The sequence below is a fragment of the Centroberyx gerrardi genome, chromosome 23 (genome assembly GCF_048128805.1).
Source record: "Centroberyx gerrardi isolate f3 chromosome 23, fCenGer3.hap1.cur.20231027, whole genome shotgun sequence".
Classification (NCBI taxonomy): domain Eukaryota; kingdom Metazoa; phylum Chordata; class Actinopteri; order Beryciformes; family Berycidae; genus Centroberyx; species Centroberyx gerrardi.
The window spans coordinates 22406381-22429660 of NC_136019.1; the positions used below are offsets into that span (position 1 = coordinate 22406381).

At 39.9% G+C, this 23280-nt stretch overlaps 1 protein-coding gene across 2 annotated transcripts; it reads right to left on the reverse strand.

Annotated features, from left to right (window-relative positions):
- Positions 1–21: 21 nt before the first annotated feature.
- On the reverse strand, positions 22–22475 carry LOC139930906 (uncharacterized). 2 transcript variants are annotated; one of them, XM_078291834.1, is made up of 6 exons: positions 22292–22475; positions 20709–21047; positions 19265–19436; positions 16700–16754; positions 10341–10550; positions 22–898 (listed from the first exon to the last, which is right to left on the reverse strand). In XM_078291834.1, exons 1-6 carry the CDS (start codon positions 22344–22346, stop codon positions 710–712), a joined length of 1020 nt encoding a protein of 339 aa, XP_078147960.1. In that variant the 5' UTR covers positions 22347–22475; the 3' UTR covers positions 22–709. The 2 variants fall into 2 exon arrangements, with proteins under 2 accessions (XP_078147960.1, XP_078147959.1); XM_078291833.1 differs by having other exon boundaries at positions 22–925.
- Positions 22476–23280: the final 805 nt, after the last annotated feature.

Below are 23280 nucleotides of genomic sequence, written 5' to 3' on the forward strand. Positions count from 1 at the left end.
AAAGCAAAGGTGTCCTGTAAATATACCACAGTTTTCATATACTCTCATATTTTTCATTAGATTTTTTGCCTTAATAAGTTTACTACTGCTATTTTACACACAGTCCTAATTCATACATTCTTTTTCATTTGTACATTTCGACTTAGCATGTTCTAGTGAAATTGTCAGTTGTGTATATTTACATAACATAACCCTCATTTTACTATGTTTCTATTCATATTTCCCCACAGGGTTCAATATCTTATCTCTTCCCAGCAAACATTTGATGGTGCAGGGGGTGGCCAAGTTTGATGTCAACCCAAATGGGCACAAAATTTTCACTATATAATGATACAATGGCACAGTAAAAATTAACATTAAAATAGCTTTGGAAACTCTTGAACTGATATCAGGAAGGTACTTATGTCCTGATATCACAAAACAGTGCAGGTAACAGCTATGGACGACTATGGATGCTGTCTCAGCTTTCAAGGTGTCATAACATCTATTCAATGTCTAAATGTTTGCTGGGTTATAATAATGTACAACAAAATATATATTTTGCATTATTTACAGGTACAGAAAAAATTGTTGTTTTTTGTCAAGCTTGGGGGGCTGAATGTCAGTTCAGTAGAGGTCTAAAAGGAGGGGACTCAAGCTGTGGTATTGATGCCTTTAGGTTTTCTCTGCTTGGTCCGACTCTGATTTGGAGTCAGGGAGGGTCACAGGTTCAGACAGATGGGTGGTTCAGGGACTCCGGCTGCGATGGAGTTGGGTTGGGCTCAGGGTTGTGATCAGGGTTAGGGGAGGACTGAACGTGGTTGGAAAGGTGTTGTGGGAGGTCAGAATCATGAACAAACTGTGTGGCAGGATCAGGCTGGGGTGTCTCTGGGCCGGACTCTGCAGGCACCTCCCTCACCTGGGCAGGACCAAGGAGAGAGTACACCTGGTCAGGATGACAAGGATAATGACATTTATCAGAGAAAAACGTTTTCTGTTTAGGTATTCCTGTAAAAATCATGAAAGATTCCAAGTATGTTATTTTAAAGGTGCTTCATGCAGCATTGTTATCCATAAATACAAAAGTGCAAAAGAAAAAAATGGTATTTAAAGCCATTCTGAGCTGTTTATTTTCTCCAAATCTTCTCACATTTTTTAACCTATAATTTCATATAATTTCTTGAGGCTGATATGATGGATGTGGAGCAATATTTTGGTCAAATGTTGCACATTTGTTAATACAGGTGACACCAGGTCCTTTCCATTGACTTCAGAGTGGTGCAGGATGGATACTACCGCAGAATACTCAAACATTGTGTTGAATATGTGTGAGTTGAATATGTGTGTGTTTAATATATACGTGTTGAATGCTCCAAGACGAAGTCTGGACATATGTTAAAAAATGTTTTGAGAAAATGAAAAAATGTTTTCCTCTGAAGTAGTCCCTTTTGAAACAAGGGGGTGAATACTTTTGTAACTAAAATTATCAGATTTGTAGAATTGTCATTCAACTGTGATGGAATAGAAGACTCTGGATATATCTTAAATAAATTAAAAAAAATCCAAATAAATGCAATTTGAAATCTTTTTGTGGCACTGGAAAATGTAAAAAAAAAAAAATCAAAACTCATTTTTCTGAGGAAATCTCAAGTATTGTTTTCAAAGGTGGCCTAAGACTTTTTTTTTTGTTTTTTTAATAAATTGTGAGACCTTGGTATAATTACAGTAAACAAATGAGACCATGGTCAAGATGATTAGTAGCCTCTATCTCACACCAATGGTATTGTAAGTGCCAGTCATGGGCATAGGAAGCATGGGGGGGCAGGGGGGAAATGTCCCCTCCAATATTAAAAGGTGCTTAAAATGTCCCCCTCAAAAAATAAACCACGAAATTGTGTTATTTTGCCTCCGCATTGAAAAATTAACCGCAGGATGTTTATTTTGAAAAGCCTTTGGCTTCACGGCAGACCATTGTGGAATGAAGTTGCATGAAGAGAGTTATTACTGTATGAAAAAAGTGCGCCCATAAGAAATAGACGTGACAGGTGACCTGATTTAATTGGTGATGGAGCAGATCATAGACTACAGACTGAAGGCAGCGCTCACACCAGTGTGAGTCAAAGGGGTGGATTATTGCTCCTGCTCTTTTTGCTGTGAGTGCCGAAGTGCTCTTTTATTTTTTAGCTATATACCTATATTTAACCATGGTAGGTCCATGCCCTAATGGGCACTTCAATGCTTCATTTTCTTTTTAAAGATTTTTTTTTTTGCATTTTGCCTCACCATGGACGATTGCACTCACTATGATACGCTAACCTGGAAAAGACTGACTCAGTGTCGCAAGCCTCCTCAGTCACACTGGAAAATTATGTTACAATACTCATGTCATGTTTCACCAACCACGTGGACTCAATGGACATTCTCTAACCCAGTTTAAATTCCTGCAATGTTAGGGATGTAGTGGTTCCTGGTGGAGAATGGGAGTCTGTGGTTCATTTTTATTGCTTTGTTCTGAATTGTTTGCAGTCATATGTAATGATCAGCAGTTATCCAGGCTGGGGTGGATTCAGAAAAGTGGTCTGACAGTGGTTTGACAGGTGAACTTGCCATTGCCATGCCACTGAATCACTGGAGATCCATCAGCTGATGGATTTCACTTAACAAAAGACATTAAATATCAGCCATAATTTTAATGTGTCCATTTGTTTTTGTTCTTCATACCACCTCATACCATTAATTCAAAAACATGTTCTGTGCACATAACCCTTCACTCTATTCCAAATGGCCTAGCAACAGTCTACAGGTCAATATAGTCTTTCAACAACAGCATGCAATCTCTGAATTTTAATATTTTTGATACTTTATGAGTACAATGATTAATTAAGATAAACATGACTGAATATGTGACGTTTATAATGAGATGCCCAGGACAACATAAATTTACTAATTTCATTACACTTTCACTGTTTAAGGCTACAGGTTACCCATAACTGCATGAATAATGGTGTGTTTTGAAGAAATGTGCAAAGACACTGTAACAGTAGTGTGCAAACAAATTTATTTGAATAATATGATTCAGTTGTTCATTTCTGTAAAGTGGATAGGAAGATGACAGGAGTTCAGAAGTGCACTGCAGGTGAGAGGGCATTCAAGCAGGGCTTTTGCTCATCTCCTGTTTGGCAGGTCTGTTGGAGTGCCGCCTCTGCTGTTGTAGCCATGATGTCAGCCTAAGAAGAAATAAGAAGTAACATTTAAACTTTGGTTACTAAATGATTTTGCATTGGATACAATATGATTTTAGGTTAACTGAATTGATTTAACTGCAAGCAAGACTGAAACTGCAACTTACATCAGCAGATTTCTCCGGAATATGCGGGATAGCCAAGAAAAGAAGCCACGCTTCTTCTTCTTTGGTTTTGTTGACGGGCTGTCTTTCGGAACTCTGAGATCCTGTAGGTTTGACCAGCTGGACAGGTGGAAGTGTCATTTGCAGGGTCACGGCCCTGCCCCACTACAGCCATCAGGCGTCAGGCATTGCCATCAGCCATCAGCCATCAGCCATCGAAGGAATGATTCCTTTAAAAGCACTGAAAATGCTCCACTGCTCACATTGCGTTCGCGTTGCGTCCGATGGCTGTGTCCAAGCGAAAAAATCGGCAAGGTTCAGTTCTCGATGGCTGACGTATGTGTTCTCCCTCATTGAAATACAGAGAAATACATTTGAGATTGCTTGTTTTCTGGTATATCCAATGCTGGAGTGGGTAATCGGGAGAACCACTGTTGTTGTTGGGCCGGTGACGGGGTTGGGGGTCAGGAAATTGTTTTTTAATTAATTATTTGCCTAATCATCATGTAGGCCTGTAGGCTGATCTTGCTACAGCACGGGCTGTTAACATGACTTCTGCTCTCTGTGCTTCACACTCACTCACACACACACTGCTACTGACACCCCCCCGTTTCCCCAACAACCTGCCACACCAAACCTTGGCTGATGCTCCTCTCCGCTGTCAAGTCCAAACAATGCACCAAAGTTGAAGGCGCTCTGTGGAGCAGGTAGAGCGTCACAGTGATGTGACATTAATGGCAATGCAACACAAGCAGTGGAGCTCTGCTGTCAGACAGGACAGATTGTTTGTGTCCTTGGTCTCATGGAACAAACTGCTACACGCCTTGAAGTGAACAGCAGCCTCACACATGAGTGGATGAACATGAAGCTTCAGCCTCCTGAGGTAGACTGGTTTTAGCCTCAGCCTCCTGGTGCAGAGTGCTGGTTGTCTTGTTTCATGCAGCCTGGATCTCCTGGTGTAGGATGGAAGGGAATGAAACATGGATCTGCTTCATCAGGCAGGTTTGCACCTTGACATTTACAGCATTGGCCTCCTGGATGGATGGAGGCTGATCAGCCTGGTTGTCCTTGGCCACCTTCATAGTTTCAACCTCCTGGATCAGGCTTGGCGGAGCCTTAACCTCAACCTGGATGGCTGGAGCCTCTGACTCCTGAAGCAGTTTGATTGATCCTTCCTTTAGCAGGTGAATCAGGGTGTATTCAGCAAGAGAGAAAGAGAGAACCTCCTCTGAGATGGAATTGTTGTCAGGTCCAGCAGAGAGCACAGTGACTTTTGTTCCCTCCCAACATTCAGGTTGATGCAGGATGGTGACAGAGCTTTCAACAGCGGCCTCAGTCTGTGCACAAGGGTTGACCATTTCCCTCTTGATGATAAAAGGACATTGTTCGTCCTCCTCCAAGTCCTGGAGGAACGGCATCAGTTCAGAATCAACTGACGATTAGCTCCCATTCATCGATGATCTTGAGTAAGCCCATGGTGCGGAGCGTAGGCAGCCACAAATGTAGAACTCACTGTTGAGGAAGCATTCATGTGCTTTTGATCAATTTACTCCTCCTCCAGGAGGACAGAGAGGAACTGCATCAGTTGAGAATCAGTGCTGACAACTGGTTCCCATTTGTCAAGATAGTCCAGACTCGGCATGCTGTGGGGAGCAGTCAAGCACAAATCTAGAGACATGCGATGAAGCGTAGAGGAGCTCCTCACCAAATCCCTCCTTCTTCAAGTCAAAGTGGGATTTGACTACTGGCTCCCACTCATCAAGGCAGGCCAGAGTAGATCCACAGGGTGAGCAGCAGTCAGCCACAAATCCAGATATGTCACATGAGGGAGCATAGAGGTATCTCTTTCCAACTGCCTCCAGGTGGTAGTCATCATCAATACCAATGGGGGAGTGCTGAAGCAGCCTCAATCTCTCAATGATTTTGATCATTGAGGCTCACAAATCCACAAGGTTTCGAGCTGAGACCAACAGCAGACTGAGGTGAAAGGCCACAGTCAAGCTCAGCAAGAACTCCAGAGAAACTAGAGGCTTCAGCATAAAGGTACTGCTCCTTCTTCAGGACTTTGGCAAACATGCAGTTGATGTTTTCATGGCGATCGTCATTAAGGGTATTGAGTTGAGTGACCATTTGCACTAATGCTGAAAGAAATGCAATGGCAACATCTTAATGAAACAAATAACCATAAGGCCACCTGATGTAGCTTAATTCAAGGTCAACATGCTTCATCATAGCTTCATCTTATGCCTTTCATCATAGTTTTGTTTCAACAGCCAAACTAACTGTGAATTTACAATGTAAATACAACTAAGGAAGAACTGGACACAAATGTAAATTCTGTCTCTTGTTTATCTCAGCAAAATCCTCTACTAATCTTTTTATGTTAAATAATAAAATTAAAAATACATGTGGCTTACCAAGATGGAAATCACTCTCGGTGAGTAGATATTGTTGTTGATGTTTCTCCAAATGAATGCAGCCAGAATTTTCCTTCTCAATTTGCAGGTGAACAATCAGAGATGGCAACTGTGAGTCTGTGTATGTGCTGAGGTCAATCGCTGCCTTTATGACACTGACATTATAAATACAATGAACTCTGCCTGCATTCTGTCCAGCTGCATTAGGATTCATCAGATGAAGCTCAGGCCCCAGTAAACTTTGGTGACAGATATGTCTTGCTTTGTAGGCCTATATGGTTTATAGCCTAAACATGATTAAACAAGCACAGATCCTGTACAGACCCACGGCGCGTGTGTTCAATTCTATGCACTGAACCACTGCGACACAGTTAAATTACCTAATTCCTCTAATGTTACTTAAATACGGCAAGATACGTTACCTACTGTTAAAGTTTGTAGGGCATCAGACGATGTTTTACTGTCCACAAATCTTGTTACTAACACAGGCAAGTTTGGAGCAAATTATGGAATGTTAAGTTTCACTTTTGTTTTCACTCCGGGAGACTGTGGATTGAGTACAATGCTGCTGGTCTGCTGGTCTGAGCATCTCCAGATGACAAACATGACGTACTGCGCACATCAGGCGCATTAGAGATCGATTTAGATCAATTTATATACACTGATCAACTTTTGATTTTGTGCCTCTGTATGGTAAACACTTCACAGTCAACGACGCCCTCTAGAGGCCATCTCACAAAGCGACAGCTATGACTGACTGACTGACTGCTTGCCTGACCTGAATTTGCCTTGTGATGCCCTCAGCTGCATCGTGGGGGAAAAAATGACAATATTGGCCTCTGTCTATTTGCCTTTGTCTCCTGTATGCTCGTAAATATGTAATCTTTCCCTGATATTATTACAGCACTATATTTTCGTCTGTGTTTTTAAAGTGACATGGTAGTTTTTGCAGCTAAACTGACTCCAGTATTTTTAACATTGTTCAGTAGTTAGCTTGGGCTTGAAACTAACGCTGTCCCGGAGACACAAAAATCCCTTTGGCCACAAACCAGCAATAACACGAGTAGCAGCAGTAACAGCAGAAGACAGTCCTCCCACCTCCTATGCTAAAAAGGCTGGCGTTAGCCGACTTAGCCAACTGTGTTATTATTAATGAGAAACAGGCCAAGCTAGATAGATTGGCTGAAAACCTGGATCTGGATTTACTTAGCACGAGTCATTCTAGTGATGTGTCGGTCGCGAACGAGTCGGCTCTATGAGCCGGCTCCTTTAAGTGAACGATGGGAGCCGGCTCCCGTCTGAGAGCCGATTTCTTTTTTTCTTTCTTTTTTTTTGTAAATTAATACAAGACAGAATAATAGGATGATCTTTTCGCCACACTGCTCGGCTATGCGCACTCCATGCACTGACTGAATGTTGTGTTGATGTGTATGTGCGTGCGACCAATCACGTGTGATGACAGACAGAACAGCAGAAAACAAGATGAGTGACAGTCGCAATCGAAGTAGCATTTGGATGCATTTTAATAACATAGACAACCTAAAGGCAGAATGTAGAATTTGTAAGGTAAAAATATCACACACACCGTGTTCCGTTTTGAGTGTCATTTGTTTGGAATGGTTTGTGTTTTGGATAGTTCAATATAAATAAAACGCTCAATACACATGTGTAATAGTGTTTGATGTTTTTACATTATTTAAGGTTTTTATACCAAACATAATGTAAAATTATGGTATTCTGGAAATTATAAGGTTTAGTATAATTACATTGAATAATTTAAATGATATATGTGCACACATACCAATCATAGGTCAAAACATTGCTAAATTTGGCTGAATTATAAAAGCCAGAAGTGGTACTAAATGAAGAGCCATTTGGGAGCCGAAAGAGCCGGCTCTTATTGCTGAGCTGAGCCAAATGATCTGGCTCACTAAAAAGAGCCGGAATTCCCATCACTAAGTCATTCTTTCTTTATTTTCCGATAGCCATTTTTAAAGAAATTAGTATGGCATAGCTGTTTTTTGAAAACGTTTCTCCCCGGAGGAGCATGTCCCCGGACCCAAATCTGTGCTCCCCAATTGCTGACTGCTTCCTACACCCATGGTGCCAGTGTTTCTGAAAATTAATTTCCCATAACCCCTGTTGCTTCCTGTAGCCCCTCCCTGGTGTCTTTGGCTTCATGGAAGAGGATAAACATGTTAGGAGTGATTTTTCCATCGGCCTTTCACTCTTTCACTCAACTCTTATTACTAACTAAATGCTAATTATACTAATGTCACAAAAATAATGTGCTAATGATTTGTTGTTAAAATGAAACACACAGCAACTTTAATAATACCAATTAATTTGAAAATCTAACATTTTTGTAATTGGCATATAATATAGGCATGTAGACATTAGCATGAGATGAAAAATATCTTTTAGATACAGTGTTACACTGTACACTGCAATATTTGTTTCAGACAGACTTTCATTCAAAAGTAGTAAGATCAATGCTCAAATGAAACTTTATTTAAAAAAATTTTTTTAAAAAGCAAAGGAAGGGTTTGGAAATACTCCATGAATGGATTTAGGATGCCCCCAAAATAAGTTCTAAATTTAAAATGAAACCTTAGAGCCCCCTAGTGACGTAAAAAGGACAGAGATAGAATCATGCATGATGAAATTGAAGTGAAAGACAGCTTATCACTGGTAGATGAAGGCCAGCTGAATTGGAATATATGAGCTGGGAGATGAAAGCCAGTTTTTGATCAAATTAATTGAAAATTAAAACTTGCGCCAGTAGATTAAAAAAAAGACACCACGCATCAGCCCGCGAGGACTGTGTGAGTATTAAAAAGTTAGGCTATGTTTTCAAACATTTTGTCAAAATCGTTAGGTTGCCCAAGCTATTTATTAAACAGGGATTTTCATTTTTGCCATTATAGGTAAATCACACGTTACAGTAGAGTAAATTGTGTGATAATCAATTTCTGTGTGTGCATTCTGAATGACTAAAAGAGGTGTGCTGAGATTTTTCCTGATGGACCAATGACAGCGTCTGAAAGAGAGCGTCACACCTAGCAACAGGGTCAACCACACCTCCTTCTTGTCCATTCCTTGTTCAGAGTTGCTCTGAGAACTGTCCTAAATCACTCCTAAGCTAGGACTCCTTGCACTACTCGTTACTGAAAAAAGTAATCACATACCGCCCATCACTGCCCACGGATTAGTAAACCGTGCCAATGGATTGGTAAACTGTGCCCATTGATTGGTAAACCATGCCCATGAATTAGTAAACGCGCACAGATTTGTATTATGTACATTGTACCGCTTGGCATACATAAAGTGAGCCATAATAACCATTATGCACCGCTTGGCATACATATAGTGAGCCATAATAGCCATTAGGCACCTATCAATTATGCGCCTATATATTATGAACCATAATAGCCCATTGATTGATTACATGAGTAGGTCTAATTTATGATCCGATGCGCGTTCTCCTTATTGGCAAATTACTATATGATTTGGTGTCAATGTGAAATCTATTTACTCGCTACAAATCATGCTTGTAGAAAAAGCATGTTAAGGCATTGTCTACATCTATAAATGTTATATGCAACTCTATGGGCCACTGCGGTGTACTGAAAAGATTAAGGCTCCAAATAAGTCGCCCAAAATTCAATGCCCCAACGTATAATGTACATATTACTAATCCATGTGCATGGATTCCTAATCCGCGGGAAGTATATATGCCTTCATTAAAATTATTGCAGATGTTGTTTAGCAAATGCACCTGAATTCTATTGCGATCAGTCTTGGGATTGGGTTTGAGGGATTGGGCTTGAGGGGTAGTTATACTGGAATGGAAGGGAAAACCTTCGGGCTGTCTTCTGTGTTGCTTGAGAATGCTTTTTGGTACTGGTGTAATGTCATGCCGATGAGTGCTAGGCAGCTATTAATTTCTTGACAGCATTCAGGATAAACAGAGCACATGACATTGCGTTAAACACCGAAAGCAACTATGAACTCACTATAGACAAGTCTCTGGCCAAATGGAGACTGGCGATTTGAGCACAGCAGTGATGTCTTGGCAGCTTGTAATCTTCTTACTACGCTCCGGGGATGGCAGGATAATACTACGTAACTATATTAAGATCCCTTACATGGGGAATTTGAGATTTCAATCTGGGGGAGAATGTTAGCAGCCAGTGGAATGTAAGGCCTACTGAGCGCAGGAGTTGGAACGACTAAAGCCAGGGAATTCTGCAGGGAGGGCTGATCTGAGATCTGAGTTGGGATCTGAGCTGCATCGGATTATATTTCATCAGCTAAACGGTCCACAATACGGGCACTCCTGCCAGTAGAGACTGCTTCCACTGTAGCCTCTACTTGCAAATTTGATCCCTCTAAGGGGAGATTGTCCTCGGATTCGGACACTGCGAGCGCCGCTTCAGGAAAATGAGACAGCATGAATGAAACTACTGAGATATGGGCAGTATTAGGTAGTCCTCCTGATTGAGCTCACACATAAGCTTCATTAGAGGGCGAAAAGTTCAAGTTCATTCGACAGACAAACCAATACACACACAAACGGCTTCGTATTGAAACAGTACCTTCGGTGGGATTTCCTGTTGCGGTGTTGCAGGAGCCCTGGCCCTGGCGGTGCCTTGGTAGGCCTTCCATATCCTGCCATAGAGTAGATCCAGCTTGATCTTAGCATACAGCCTGGAGGGGTCAAAGCCCTTCTGCTGAGGCTGAGGCTGAGGCTGGGGTAGATGGACAGCAGGGGGGCGTTGATTCTGAGAAGGGGTATTTGTGCTTTCCTGAACGGACAGAGGAAAGTGACATCTGTGATATATGCTTGATAGACAGTATGTGTAACAACAGCCCTTAAAGGAAAAATCCACCTTCAGTTGTAAGTTGTAAGTGTTGTAATTTAGCCTAATTTTTTGGTATACCCACTTTCCTTCAACCTGCCTCATCTACTTCTCATTCAGTTAGTGATTTCCTACATTTCCCAGAATAACTTTAGTCCCTTACTCAAAACGCAACATGTCTTGTGGCTGCATTGCATTCTGGTCTACTGTCGGTGGTGAAATTGGTATCTCCGCCTCTTGTACGATGGATTTCTCCCTGTATGATTGTTGAATGTCGATGCAAAATGGTGGCTCTAGAAAAATACCCTTGCTCTTTGTTCCTGACACCTGACATTTACTGTTGATGTTTTAGATAGCTGAAACATTTTTTCTGCTGTCAAACTCCATTGTAGCTGCTGGAAGTATCTCAACATGTTGTCTATGTTTGGCCAATTATCCACAGGAATGAGAAAAACGCACCATCAAAAAACAAAATGGACCCAGAAATGCATGGTACATTGCCAATAGCTGGTTTTGCTATTCAAATGTTTTTGTTAAGTTTTACAGCTGTTATTAAACACAGGTAACCATCAATTAACATTAGACAATTTACTCACACAAACACCCTTGTACCTATACCCATCTCCAATAGCTGTTTTTAACAGTGTAAGGGGATGATCACACAAAGAAGTGTCACTATAAATGCGACAACTGCAAAACCGTTGTTTTCCTATGGTATGGTTTGCCTGGTGTGTGCTCCTCTCTTGCGATGCACTTTCCGTTTTTCTGGTGGTTTTCAGGCATGCATAAAAGTTACAATATTTTTAACGTTTTGGGTAACTTGGGCCAGGCAGCCAGTCACATCAAGCAAAAGGCGCGATGTACTAGTTTACCATTTCCTTCCTGTTTTGATGACATTTGATGTGGTAGGAACAGTAGAATAATTGATGAAAAGCTCATGCTGTCTTTGAATACGATGAACTATATAACTCAAAGTCCAGTTATTCCAATTCTAACCCACGGCAACATGGGGAGAACATGCAAACTCCACGCAGAAAGGACCGGGGCACAGATTCAAACCCTTCTTGCTGTGAAGCGACACTACTAACCGCCACACCGTGCTGCTACCTAGTGTGTGAGGAAATGAGGAATTCATAGCTCATGTTTGGTATAGGCTACTGAGTGTGTTTGAGAGAGAAAGAGAAGGAGAGAGAAAAGGGGAGAGCATTTTTCTTTTTATTTATCACATTCAGTCGCTAAGTTGCGCACACCAGCCCCACTCCCCAGGTGCTCCAAACTGTTTTGCCCAACGTGGTCTGTAGGCATTTTTGAAGCGGCCGCACCTGTAGCAACAGTTCTCTGTGTGATCGCCCGCTAAGGGTGGATTTTTTTCTATAAGTCGAATTCTACATGTAGAATCATGTTTCCCTAAAATCAATAACAAGGGGAATGTTTCCAAAAAAGTGTGTCAATACAAAGGATTTCATCCCTTCTCACATCCCTCATGCTGGTTTGACCTTCATTTACTTTATTTTGAATAAATTCACAAGCCACTGCTGCTCAGTCCAAAACACACCAGTGAGCCACAGCACAACCATTGATCTTTACATTTCTGTATAGATTGTTGTAAGTCATAGCTGATTCCTGCTGTCTTTGTCTTTAACTATGTGAGAGAAAGTGTGGTGATAACTTACAGTAAATGTCAAACCACAATACAAATCCTGTGTAAGATTTCAGTTCAACTAAAAAGTAAAACCTGCTGAGACAAGCTGAGACTCATGTTGAATGTAGATCTTATCTGCCATTTCCGCCTGTCCTTGCTTAGTGATATTAGAAGCAATTAAAAGGGCCCACTATAAATGGGGCAATGACAATGTTTTGAGGCAATGACATGTAATTCACTGGCAATTATGATCAATATTATATATCAAGATACAGTATACTGTATATCCAAATTTTGCATTCTCTGCATTCTTTGCAAATTTCATTGAATTGCAATAAATTTGAATTTGAAGTGTTTCTAATTCAAATGTATTTTTGTGCCAGTTAACATATTGCCCTTTTCTGTATCAAGATTTTTTCTGTTTTGAGACAGCAGAATAAACCTGACAGATTGTCTAAAGAACAGATCTTACCTTGACTCACACATGCAAATCTTTAGCGATGTGAGAGGCAACTAAAATTCCCAAATAAAATCATTAGTAAGATAGAGCATCCCACATAATAACTGACTGATTAATGTCAAAAGAAGCCATTTGTTTGTGAATTCCTGTCTTTGTTTCTGCTGTGGGTAGACCTTTATGTGAAAAGCACTCACTCTCTCTCTCTAAAATGTATGTACAATATATGACCATCAAAGCTGAAAATCTTAGATTGGCGTCAAAACCTGTACCTGTAATTTCTCTCCCACCATTTCAATGTGAGAAAATGCAGAGGGCTAAAGCCTATAAACCACAGAGCTCAGTTACAGGAAACCACGCTGCTGAGAGGCTGACTGACAGATCAGCCCAGTGAGACGAGGCCATTCAGCCAACACACTTAAATGGTAAATGGCATTAAAAGAAAAAAAACTAACTTGAAAAGACTGGTAACAGATTCACCCCACTGTGTAGAGTATATTTTGCTGTGGCGAAGGCTTCTGCTTTAACACACTGTGTACTGTATGTTTAAAGGACAGGACAAGCTTTGCATTGTCTCAAAAGCTGTTATTCTATTTTGTTGCACAATAACTTAGAGCATTTGGGGCATAGCTTATTTGTCCAAAAAAATCATTGTAAAAAAATTCAGTGTTGACAAATCAGATGCATGCATTTGGACAAGGGACCTTGTTTGAATAAGTGTGCTGTGTAACGTGTTTTTTCACTGTGTTTCATTTGATAACACGAGGCTTGACAACAGCACTGACTTGCAATCCAATTGTGCACATCTGTATTTTAACACTAGAAAAGCCAATCGATTTTGGGGTCTAAGAGAAGGACAACAAGCTGTCTACTGAAGGGGGAAAATAGCTACTATTTCCTTGCGTGATTTTGAATGTCTACAACACTGGTTTGTCGTTTCCAATGAGACAGGATGTGAATCTGGTCACTCAGTCCATTATTTCTGTCGCCTTTCACCAAGATGTGGTTGATGCGTTAACATGTTTGCTTCATGATGACACAAAATCTGTTTCACACTAGATGTGTTAGTAGTGTAGCACTGTATGGGGAGGGGGTCCTTGAGTTACCTCTATTTACCTTAACAGATGAATTCAAATGTATGAAGTGAGACTGAAGTTGATTCCAAGACACAGCATTAAGAAATGTAACGCCTACTCTACCATCTGGGTGGAAATGGACCCTAAAGAATCAGCTCAGCAAAACCAAAGGGCAAGGGCAACAGGTTTGTGGTCTCGTCCCTCGGTCTTGATCGGGTTGGGCTATAGCATTAGGACTGCTGACAGGCTGATGCATGCTCAAGCTGCAGTAAAATTGAGGTCACACTGACCTTTAAAGGTGGGCTTATTGAAGTCTAATGTATTTTTGCCTTAAATTTAATACAGCAATACTGTTTTTTCTCAAAGCAGCAGCTAGTATACTCATCAATGCGGTGAGCTAGGTTTCTAGCTGGTGTTCAACCAGCAGGTCTCTGATGTCACAATGTGTCTGATCTGTGGCAAGACTCGATGAACAGTGTTATTTTCCATTGCCATAGATCTAAAAGCAATGTAAGCAGAAACCATAAAATAGAGCTGCACCGAAACTATTTGTTTACTACTATTGTGGTTGAGTTTGGCCCATTGCTCACCCAATATTTGACAAGAGGATTGATATGTGGTATACATCACTACTGGTATTGATGTAAATAATCTCTGTGTCTACAGTCAGCACAAGCTCTTCCATTACACTCATCATGCAGCGTATGTTGGGCCCCCTCCCGCCTGGTGATTATATAAGTAACTTATAAATCCACTACATTATCATATTGATGTGCCTCCATCTTCATCACTGCTTTCTAAGATTGCCCAAGACTTCTTTTATTGTATACTTTCTTTTTATTTAGTTTTTGCACATTTAAATGTAAATGTGTAATAATTTTGTTATTGTTCTATCCTTTTATGGGTCGTGTATCTCTGTTTTCTCTCTGGTTGCTCTCTCTATTGCACTTGTAGAGCACCTAGAGTCTCTTCATCGGAGCATGTGTCTGCCTGTGGATAACTGACATGCAATGTTCAAGTACTGCCGGAAAGTTAGAAATCTCAGCTTTCGATTGCAAACAAGCACAGTTCCTGTACAGACCCACGGCGCGTCACGCGTGTGTTCAATTCTATGCACTGAAGCACTGCGATACCTAATTCCACTAATGTTACTTAAATACTACAAGATGACATCACCTACCATTAAAGTTTGTAGGGCAGCGAAGACGAGTTGCTGTCTGCAAATCCCCATTACTGACTGTGGAATGTTAAGTTTCACTTTTGTTTTCACACCGGGAGACTCTGTGGATTGAGTTCAATGCTGCTGGTCTGCTGTCTGTACATCTCCAAATTGCAGACATGACGTGATGTGCACATCAGGTGCATTAGAGATCGATTTAGATCCATTTATATTCACTGACCAACTTTTGATTTGATTTTGTGCCTCTGTATGGGAAACACTGCATCTCACAGTCAAAAACGCCCTCTAGAGGCCATCTGACGAAGCGCATCATCTCACTAAGCGTTACGTGACTGCCTGACCTGAATTTGCCTCGTGATGCACTTGGCTGCGGCGTGGGAAAAAATGATTTGTGCTATCATAAACTCTAATTCATTATAAATTCAAATTTTACTAAAAAAGCATGGCTTGTTGACAATAAAGTTGTGACTCTAATTAGCTACAGAAATTGTGCTGGTGCATCTTAACAATCATGGGTGCAAACTTTCACTCTTAAGTTAAAAACTTTAATGTTTTCTAGACTATATTGCTAAGCTATGTTGCAACATTAACACTGTGCAGAATTACTCTGTATCAAGTTCCGTATTAATGCACTTTTGAAGGGGTTCAAAGTGGATTTCAAAGTAATGTCCTTTGTTAGCTATCAATAGCTAACATTAGCTAACTTTCAGTTATCCTTCAGGCGATTAAAAGCAGTGCTGCTGTTATTTATTGTGTTGTTTGAAAATATAGCACTTTGTATTGTGTGTTGATTTACAGCAAATACCTCTTCTTTCACCTGCAAAAACAACTTGGAAATGTTCCACGGAGCTGTGCTGACTCGCACCAAAGGGGCCCCCTGTGGTATTTGCACTTGGGGCACCCAAAAGCCTACACACACACTGTCTACAATGGAAGTGCACCGATAGTATATACATTCTCTTATTATTAATTAATTTCTACTGAATTAAATTACAATGAAATGAAACTATTTCTATTTTTGAAGGAGACCCCATGGAATCCCCTCAAGGACCCCTGGAGCCCACTTTGAGAACCATTGTTTTAGCCTTTGTTCTGTAGTCTATTTTCTATCTTATCATTATTTGTCATTATCATATTTTATTTGATTGAGGGTTGTTATACAGTGGTCAGTGCATAATGTAACCAAATTAAAAAATAAATACAATTGCAATTGTTCCTGTAATTGTCTTATAAAATGTCAATTCTGTAAATAACTGTAAATTGAGTAGTACTTTCATCAGTACTTGTATCAGGTGATATATTTAATGGAGTTCTTGGTACTTGTATCAGTTCTTAAAATGTAGTATTGGTGCACCTCTACCAAAAATGTCAACTTTTCAGCAGATTTTACAATGCATTTTGTATAGTTCGGCTTGGCTCCAAGATCATTTAACATTTTGTACACATGAGAAAAACAGTAAGAAATTTATGGATCATATTGGTGTTTTTGTTATTTGAATTGAAAGTTTCCATTATCATTTATAGTATGTGTTGAGGACCCATGACCCTTGCTGCCAATAGGAAAATAAGCATTCTTTTTTTCATTCCTGAAAAGCATACTCTTTACAGCACATGGTTTCCAGCCAACAACAGTGATATGATCCATGCAATAACACAATATACATCTCAAACACCTTCTAGATGTACTGTGCCAGAGGGGAATGTAGATGGATATGGTTTTGTGCTGATGAACAACCTTACCTCAGAGTCAGTGCCACAGTCAGACAGGTAGGTCTGCACCTCATACACCCGCTTCCTGGAAACAGGTACATAGAAGTTAAAGTTAAAGGGATAGTTCAGTTTTGGGGGAATTTGTCTATTTTTCCAACTTATCCAGAGTCAGACAAACTTGTGAACTGGAGGTATGGGAATGGTTAGCTTAGCTCAATTCCTGGAAGACTAGGGGATCAAGTAGCAGCTCCTCTCAAAAGTAGGGAAATAGACCTTTAAACTTCTCCAAAGTTGGATGGCTGCTCTAACAAAGCTATACACTGTAACTTACAACTTACAACTAAGGTACTTATAAAGTTGTTAATTCCGACTAATAATAAAGAAATGAGATTATATGAACTTCTTATCAACTTTCTCATTGCCAGGAACCTTCCTACTTCCAAATAGTTGAAAAGTAGGAAATTCAAAGTGGGAAGTTCCCAGTTGTTTTGAATGTACAATTACATTCTGCCTCCAATATCTTCTCACAAGAGTGCAAGCTCAAAACTTTTAGGAGTTATCTCGCTAGCTGCATAGCCATCTGTCTTTGCTATCAAAAATAACCATAGGCTAATCATGTCAGACTTCGAGAAAGGCCAGTATGTTTCAGTGCCATATCTATTTGAACCGGTGTCGGTACCATCTGGGCTCAGCTACCATCTAGGCCTGGGGTCCTGCATACCATTATAAGCCCACTTGGGTTTCAAACCTCTTCTTTTGTTTTGTATTGTCTTTATTGTTTTTCTTTCATGGTGCGAATAAATAAAACCTAAAACCTAAAACCTAAACCATGTGCGCTTGAGTGACGTGTGGCATTCTGATTGCACTACACCACAGGCATAAACTGGCCAACTGTTTGCCTGATCGAAATATGATGATAACCGCATCCCCCGCTTGACAACACTTTGGTTTTATAAGGCCCATACGCTATGTTTTCTCAGAAACAGGACACATGGTGCTATTTCAGTAATTCCAACCACAAGCACTATCTTCCTTGCCATATCTGGGTGGTTGTTCTTTTTTTAAAATGTATTTGTAGTTCACACTGCTTTTGTGCATGAAACATTTTCAGTGAAAGCCTATTGTGCAATCAAGAGACTGATGATGATTACTTTCTTCTCATCAAATTAGTAGGATTAGATCTGATAAGCTAGGCTACGTATTTTACTTAAATGTCAGCGAGAACTAACATTCATGATCTGATATTACTCATCTGTTAGTGGTGTAGTGTAGTCCCAGGGAAGAGGCGGGTATGCAGTTTTTATTTTTATTTTTACTTATCCTGCAGTAGGAAATTTACTATAATGTGCATACCCTTTTTTTTTAATGTGGCTAATAGTTTGATTACTAACCTTCAAATTTGTCAACAATCAGAAGGCGACTTCCTACTTTTGAGAGGAGCTGCTACTTGGTCCCATAGACTTCCAGCAATTGAGCTAAGCTAAACGTTCCCATTCCTTCAAACTGCATGCAGAGACATAAAAATGGCATCCATGACTCCGATTAAGTAGGAAAAATAGCTAAATCCCCCCAAAACCAAACTATCCCTTTGATCAAATCATTCCCAGTTGTATTATTCAACTCCCAAGGATGCATTGATACATGCTTGCATTTCATGTGTCCATATTCTTATTTTTCAATCAAGCCAGCTAACACATGAACTAAGACTGTATGGACTATATTACGGCTTAAGAGACACAGAACTCTTTCAGGGCAAAGATAGATATTGAAACTTTGAGATGCAAATGATAAACAAATTGTGACTTAGAATTATCATATTTACTCAGAATAAATACTTGAACATCCAAGAGAGAACATTAAAGGTCCCATATTATTCAGTTTTCATGATTTTGTTTTTAAATATGCTATGGCTCAGGATAACAATAATGTTCTTCATGATGTTTTGCAAATAAATGTAGTTTAGTTCAAAGTTGAATCGAATATGTTTAATTTAATGAATTTGAAGACTAAGGTCCCGATCTACTAACATGTCACAATTCCAGGCGCAGCTCAAAAGCAATTGTGTGTGCAATTGGTCCCACCAAGTGCAAGGTATTTACTAAAGTAGGGAACGCAAATGAACAGAGGCGCAGAAGATTCATTAGAAAAGAAGAGCACATTTCTCTCCAGCGGAGGTGGAAGTGTTGGTGCGGAGACAACCCCAAAGAAATCTCTGCTGCAAAGAAGAAATGTTTTACCAGCGCAGCACACTGAGGCGACTACTCTACTACTCTGCTCCCAGAGTATGGGCCAGAAATCTCAGCACCTGACCAAGTAATCATTGAGTCATTAGTATCAGCTCCCCACAGATATATTATGGTATTTTGTGCTATAGAGCAGGAAGAGCCTTACTCTGCCTCTTTAGATTTCAATATCTAACAATACATGTACTAGGCCTCAAGTTGGCATGTCATTGTAGGTGTATGTAAATGATACAAGAGACATGATCTACTAGACATGATCTGGTATGAACAGGATTTTGTACTAATAAAATCCATTTGAAAGATGATTTGATGTGTAACTCAGTCAGAGCACTGCATTACAATACTGCATTACCTCCAGCAGCAGAATCTGCAGCAGCACCTCCAGCAGTAGTAGAGACAGATGATAATGGAGGTGAGACAGACCATGTAGCCTCCCACCAATAAACACCACTGGACCACAGTCCTCCTTCCTTGCACCACATCCTGTTCTGGCTCAGTAAGGGCATCTGCCTCCTGGGCCTCTGCTGAGGTCACACACACACACGCACGCATGCACACACGCACACACACACACACACACACACACACACACAATATATTATTTATGAGGACCTTCTACATTCATTCCCTAACCCAAAACCATGAACTTTACCCTCACCACTACTAATCTGCAACTTTTTCACATAAATAAATGTCTGTTTTGTAAAGCCACAGTCTACATGAAGTGTCTTCATCATTTCAGTATGTTGGGCCAGTGCCTACATTGAGTGCAATACACCAATGTTGCAAAATCAAGAAAAACAAGAATCTTGCAAATTATCACTTTAACCTTAGCCTTTACCCTAACCTAAACCTAATCCTAATTTATTCTTAACCCTTAACCCAAATCCTAATCCTAAACTAACTTTAAAGGTACAATCTGCAAATGATGGAATTGCGTTTTTTTGTTTTTTTTTATGAATCACAAACAGTAAAGTTACAAGAATTCACAGAGGGTGTGGGAGTTCGCTGAAAACCAAAACAGGTTATTTGCTATTTACCTATTACCTATTACTCCCATGCACTCTGTAATAACCACAAACGGAACGGGACTGAAATCACTAAATCACTCCAGTTGAAACTTCATTACCAGACCTCCACTAGTCATCTGGCTACCCAGCAAACAATCTGTTTACATTTTGAGGCATATATTCCTCTTGCACAGCCGTGAGATGGTGCACATGAGCACAAATTGAACACAAATCACAGATTGTAGCTTTAACCATACTTATTCAATTATTTTAGGGTGAGCAGCTTTGTTGTTGAATCTGTTTACAAACATGTTAAATGTACGTTTTCAGGCTATTTTCGTGGCCTCATTCAAATGAATGGGAAATAAAATTCCGAACACTACAAACCCGTCTCAGCTGGTGAGTAGTTTATATTCTGGTTTTCATGGTGGTGCCAAATAACCCCCGTGTTAAAACTAAATGGAATATTGCTTTAAGGCAGGGAAACTGTGGGATATTAAAATAAAATGTCATGTCTGATTTTCCAGACGGTTTCCCTCTGGCTGTCGTCAGGGGAACCTCCATCATATCAGAGATGGGCAACACTTACTGAACAATATCCGTTATTTAATAAAAGACCAATATTGGCCCCATATATCGGTCTAACTTCATTCTGCAGGATGCCAGAATACTTTATCTAACTGTCAGACTGGACTATTTGATCAGATGAGGAATAGTATCAAGCATAAGTTCTTAAACTATGGACAAGGACCATCTATAGCTATTGGTATGAATGGGTTCTGGTACCTGTGGTTTCGGCAACAATACACTTCTCCAGCACTCCAGAGGGAAATACATGAAAGATGCAGCACACTTCCCTGCCCCTCATCTCCACGTCGTCCCCCTTCAGGTGGATATGGGAACTGCGCTCTGTGGCACTACCCTCGATTACCACACTGCCATTGAAATGTGGATCGATATGGACTCCAAACTGGGGATGGTAGGTGCCCAGTTTGGTGTTGTTGGTTCCTCTGGTCATCATCCAGTTGATCTGGGTGACCCTGTCTTCCCTCACTAGACAACAGGAGACTGTTAAACTGTCGGCTGATTGCTGGACAGACACTGAAATCTCACTGTCTGCCTTGCCTGTAAACAATAAGGGGAGAAAGTTTGTATATAAGTGTCATGGTCATGGTAGAACTCTGCCCATAAATATATTGTTTTTCTGTTGAGACTAGAGTGATTTACACACTGGCCTATTCTATTGTTTACATTTTAAAAGCTACATTCCAAGGGTAGTTTTTGTTATTATTTTATTTATTAGGCAACTTCTTAGTTATATGGAAAGCGGTTATTTCTCTTGATGGATTTATTGATCCATTAAATAAAAACATAATTTAAGATGACAGTTCAAAATTTTCTCCTTTTAACTTGTTTTTAAACGCCACAAAATAAAACCTCTTTTTCTAACTGGAGATTTTTGACCGGTGACTCCTCGAATATGATTTTTCTTATCTGTGGAAAGCTGGAAAAGCTAATAAGGAGCAGAATTTGTAAACCCAAAAGGCTCAGAGACAGGCCTAGAGAGATTTTTTTAGATTTTATAAATAGAAACTGTTAGTTTCAGTGAAGAACAGTATAACTGAAGAACAAGAGAATTAGCACACCAGTCATTTCTGGCTAAATTGAACTGTTTTGCACAAATGGTTTCCCTTAGTCGATAAATAAATAAATAATAAACCGCTAATGGATTGGCCCCCTGAAGTCTGCCAATTAAAACAAAAATTATGCAGAAATCTTATTAACAACCCCTCTCCTTTGAATGATAAGAGTTACAGAAAGAAATTTGCCCTTTTACTGAGAATAGCAAAACAGAAATACTTCACTAACAAGTTTGGTGAAGCTTCTAACAACATCAAAACAACATGGAAAGTCATTAGTCAGATGAAGAGATGAAAAGAGCTTCCTAAGCTCTGCCTAAGAAATTGCTGATGACAGAAGTACAGTTATGTAATGCTAAAAAGGAGGGTTATTATTATTAAAAGTTATTATTACTATGATGTGTACTATGAATGTATATCCTAAATATTTGTCAAACTAAAAATTTGGGTAAACTCTCTTCTGCGGATAAAAAGTAGCTGACTGATGATATTATTAATCTTGTCAATTCAATGACATGCAATAAGTGTAAGTATTTTGCAAATGCTTATCCCTCTCTATGAAGATTAAGATTCAATTTCAAGCAGTATAAAAAACATAGACTAGAACTTGTAGACCCATAAAGAACGTATGCCTAGAGATTTTTAGATGTATAAATAGACTTATTTGTGTAGTCTGGAAAATATGACACATCAGCATGATAACAAGATGTCAGGAGAAGGTAAACCCACCGGTGTGTTTTAGTATGAGTAGCAGGAGATAATAGATGAGCTGCTGTCTCCTCATCTCTGCTGATGACCAGCTACTGTCCAGTCAAATCACTATTTGACTCTAAACCTGCTCCACTGGCTAGTTTCTGCTCCTGTTTTTCTTTTTATTTGTTGCCGTATAGTTTCAAATCAGGTTGCCAGAGCTTCTTCCTGCTTCCACTGACATTTTACCATCGCAGCACTGATCTTTTCTCAGTTTAAGTGCGCTGGCGCTCACTTCCCCCACAACAGGAAGCTGAAGGTGAAACGCAGAGCTCACCAAAATCTCTCATCTTTCTTTTCATCTGAAATGGGTTAGTTCTTGTACTGAAAAGCCACACACACTTTGTGACCCACATGATTTTCACAGACATGATGTTTTGTGTGAAACTTTGTGTAATAAATACCACGAAGGAGCCTGAGATTGAAACAACAAGGCTTTGGATGTTTGTTTATTTTATTAATTAATTAATTATTTATTTATTTATTGTGAGGGTGGGGGGTGGGGGGCACTTGTTGTCCTTCATGTCACACTTTGAAATATTAATCAAATAGAAATATACTGAACATGACAGACAGAGAGAGAGAGAATGTATTTCAAAGGTTCCTCCACTAGAGGTCACTGCAGTACCACTCCCAATTGCTGGTAATGCACATGCTGTATTTCTAGGTATGGAAGAGCAATACATAGAGATGGATAACATCAAATTAGAGTCAACTTTTTTTGCCCTTTGAGGAAAAAAAACCCCTCTCTGGTTCTACGAATGCTACTTGGAGGCTTAGCTGATGAAGACTGGATATACGGTCGGTTTGACTACTGCTGACAAAATGTACTTATTGTAAGTTACTTTGGACAAAAGCATCTGCTAAATGACATAATGTAATGTAATGTAAAAAATAAAAAATAAAAGGTGGGTTCCCCCAGTGAATTTGGGCCACTGACACCACTGTGTATAACTCATCTGTACATT

What these genes read in the sequence shown, in the direction of transcription:
- LOC139930906 (XM_078291833.1), bottom strand. Translation starts at nt 22,346, where the DNA reads ATGAGGAGACAGCAGCTCATCTATTATCTCCTGCTACTCATACTAAAA. An exon ending in ACTCATACTAAAACACACCG is followed by an intron (nt 21,048 to 22,291) that starts GTGGGTTTACCT and finishes TATTGTTTACAG; the next exon opens with GCAAGGCAGACAGTGAGATT. An exon ending in TGCAGATTCTGCTGCTGGAG is followed by an intron (nt 16,755 to 19,264) that starts GTAATGCAGTAT and finishes ACCTGTTTCCAG; the next exon opens with GAAGCGGGTGTATGAGGTGC.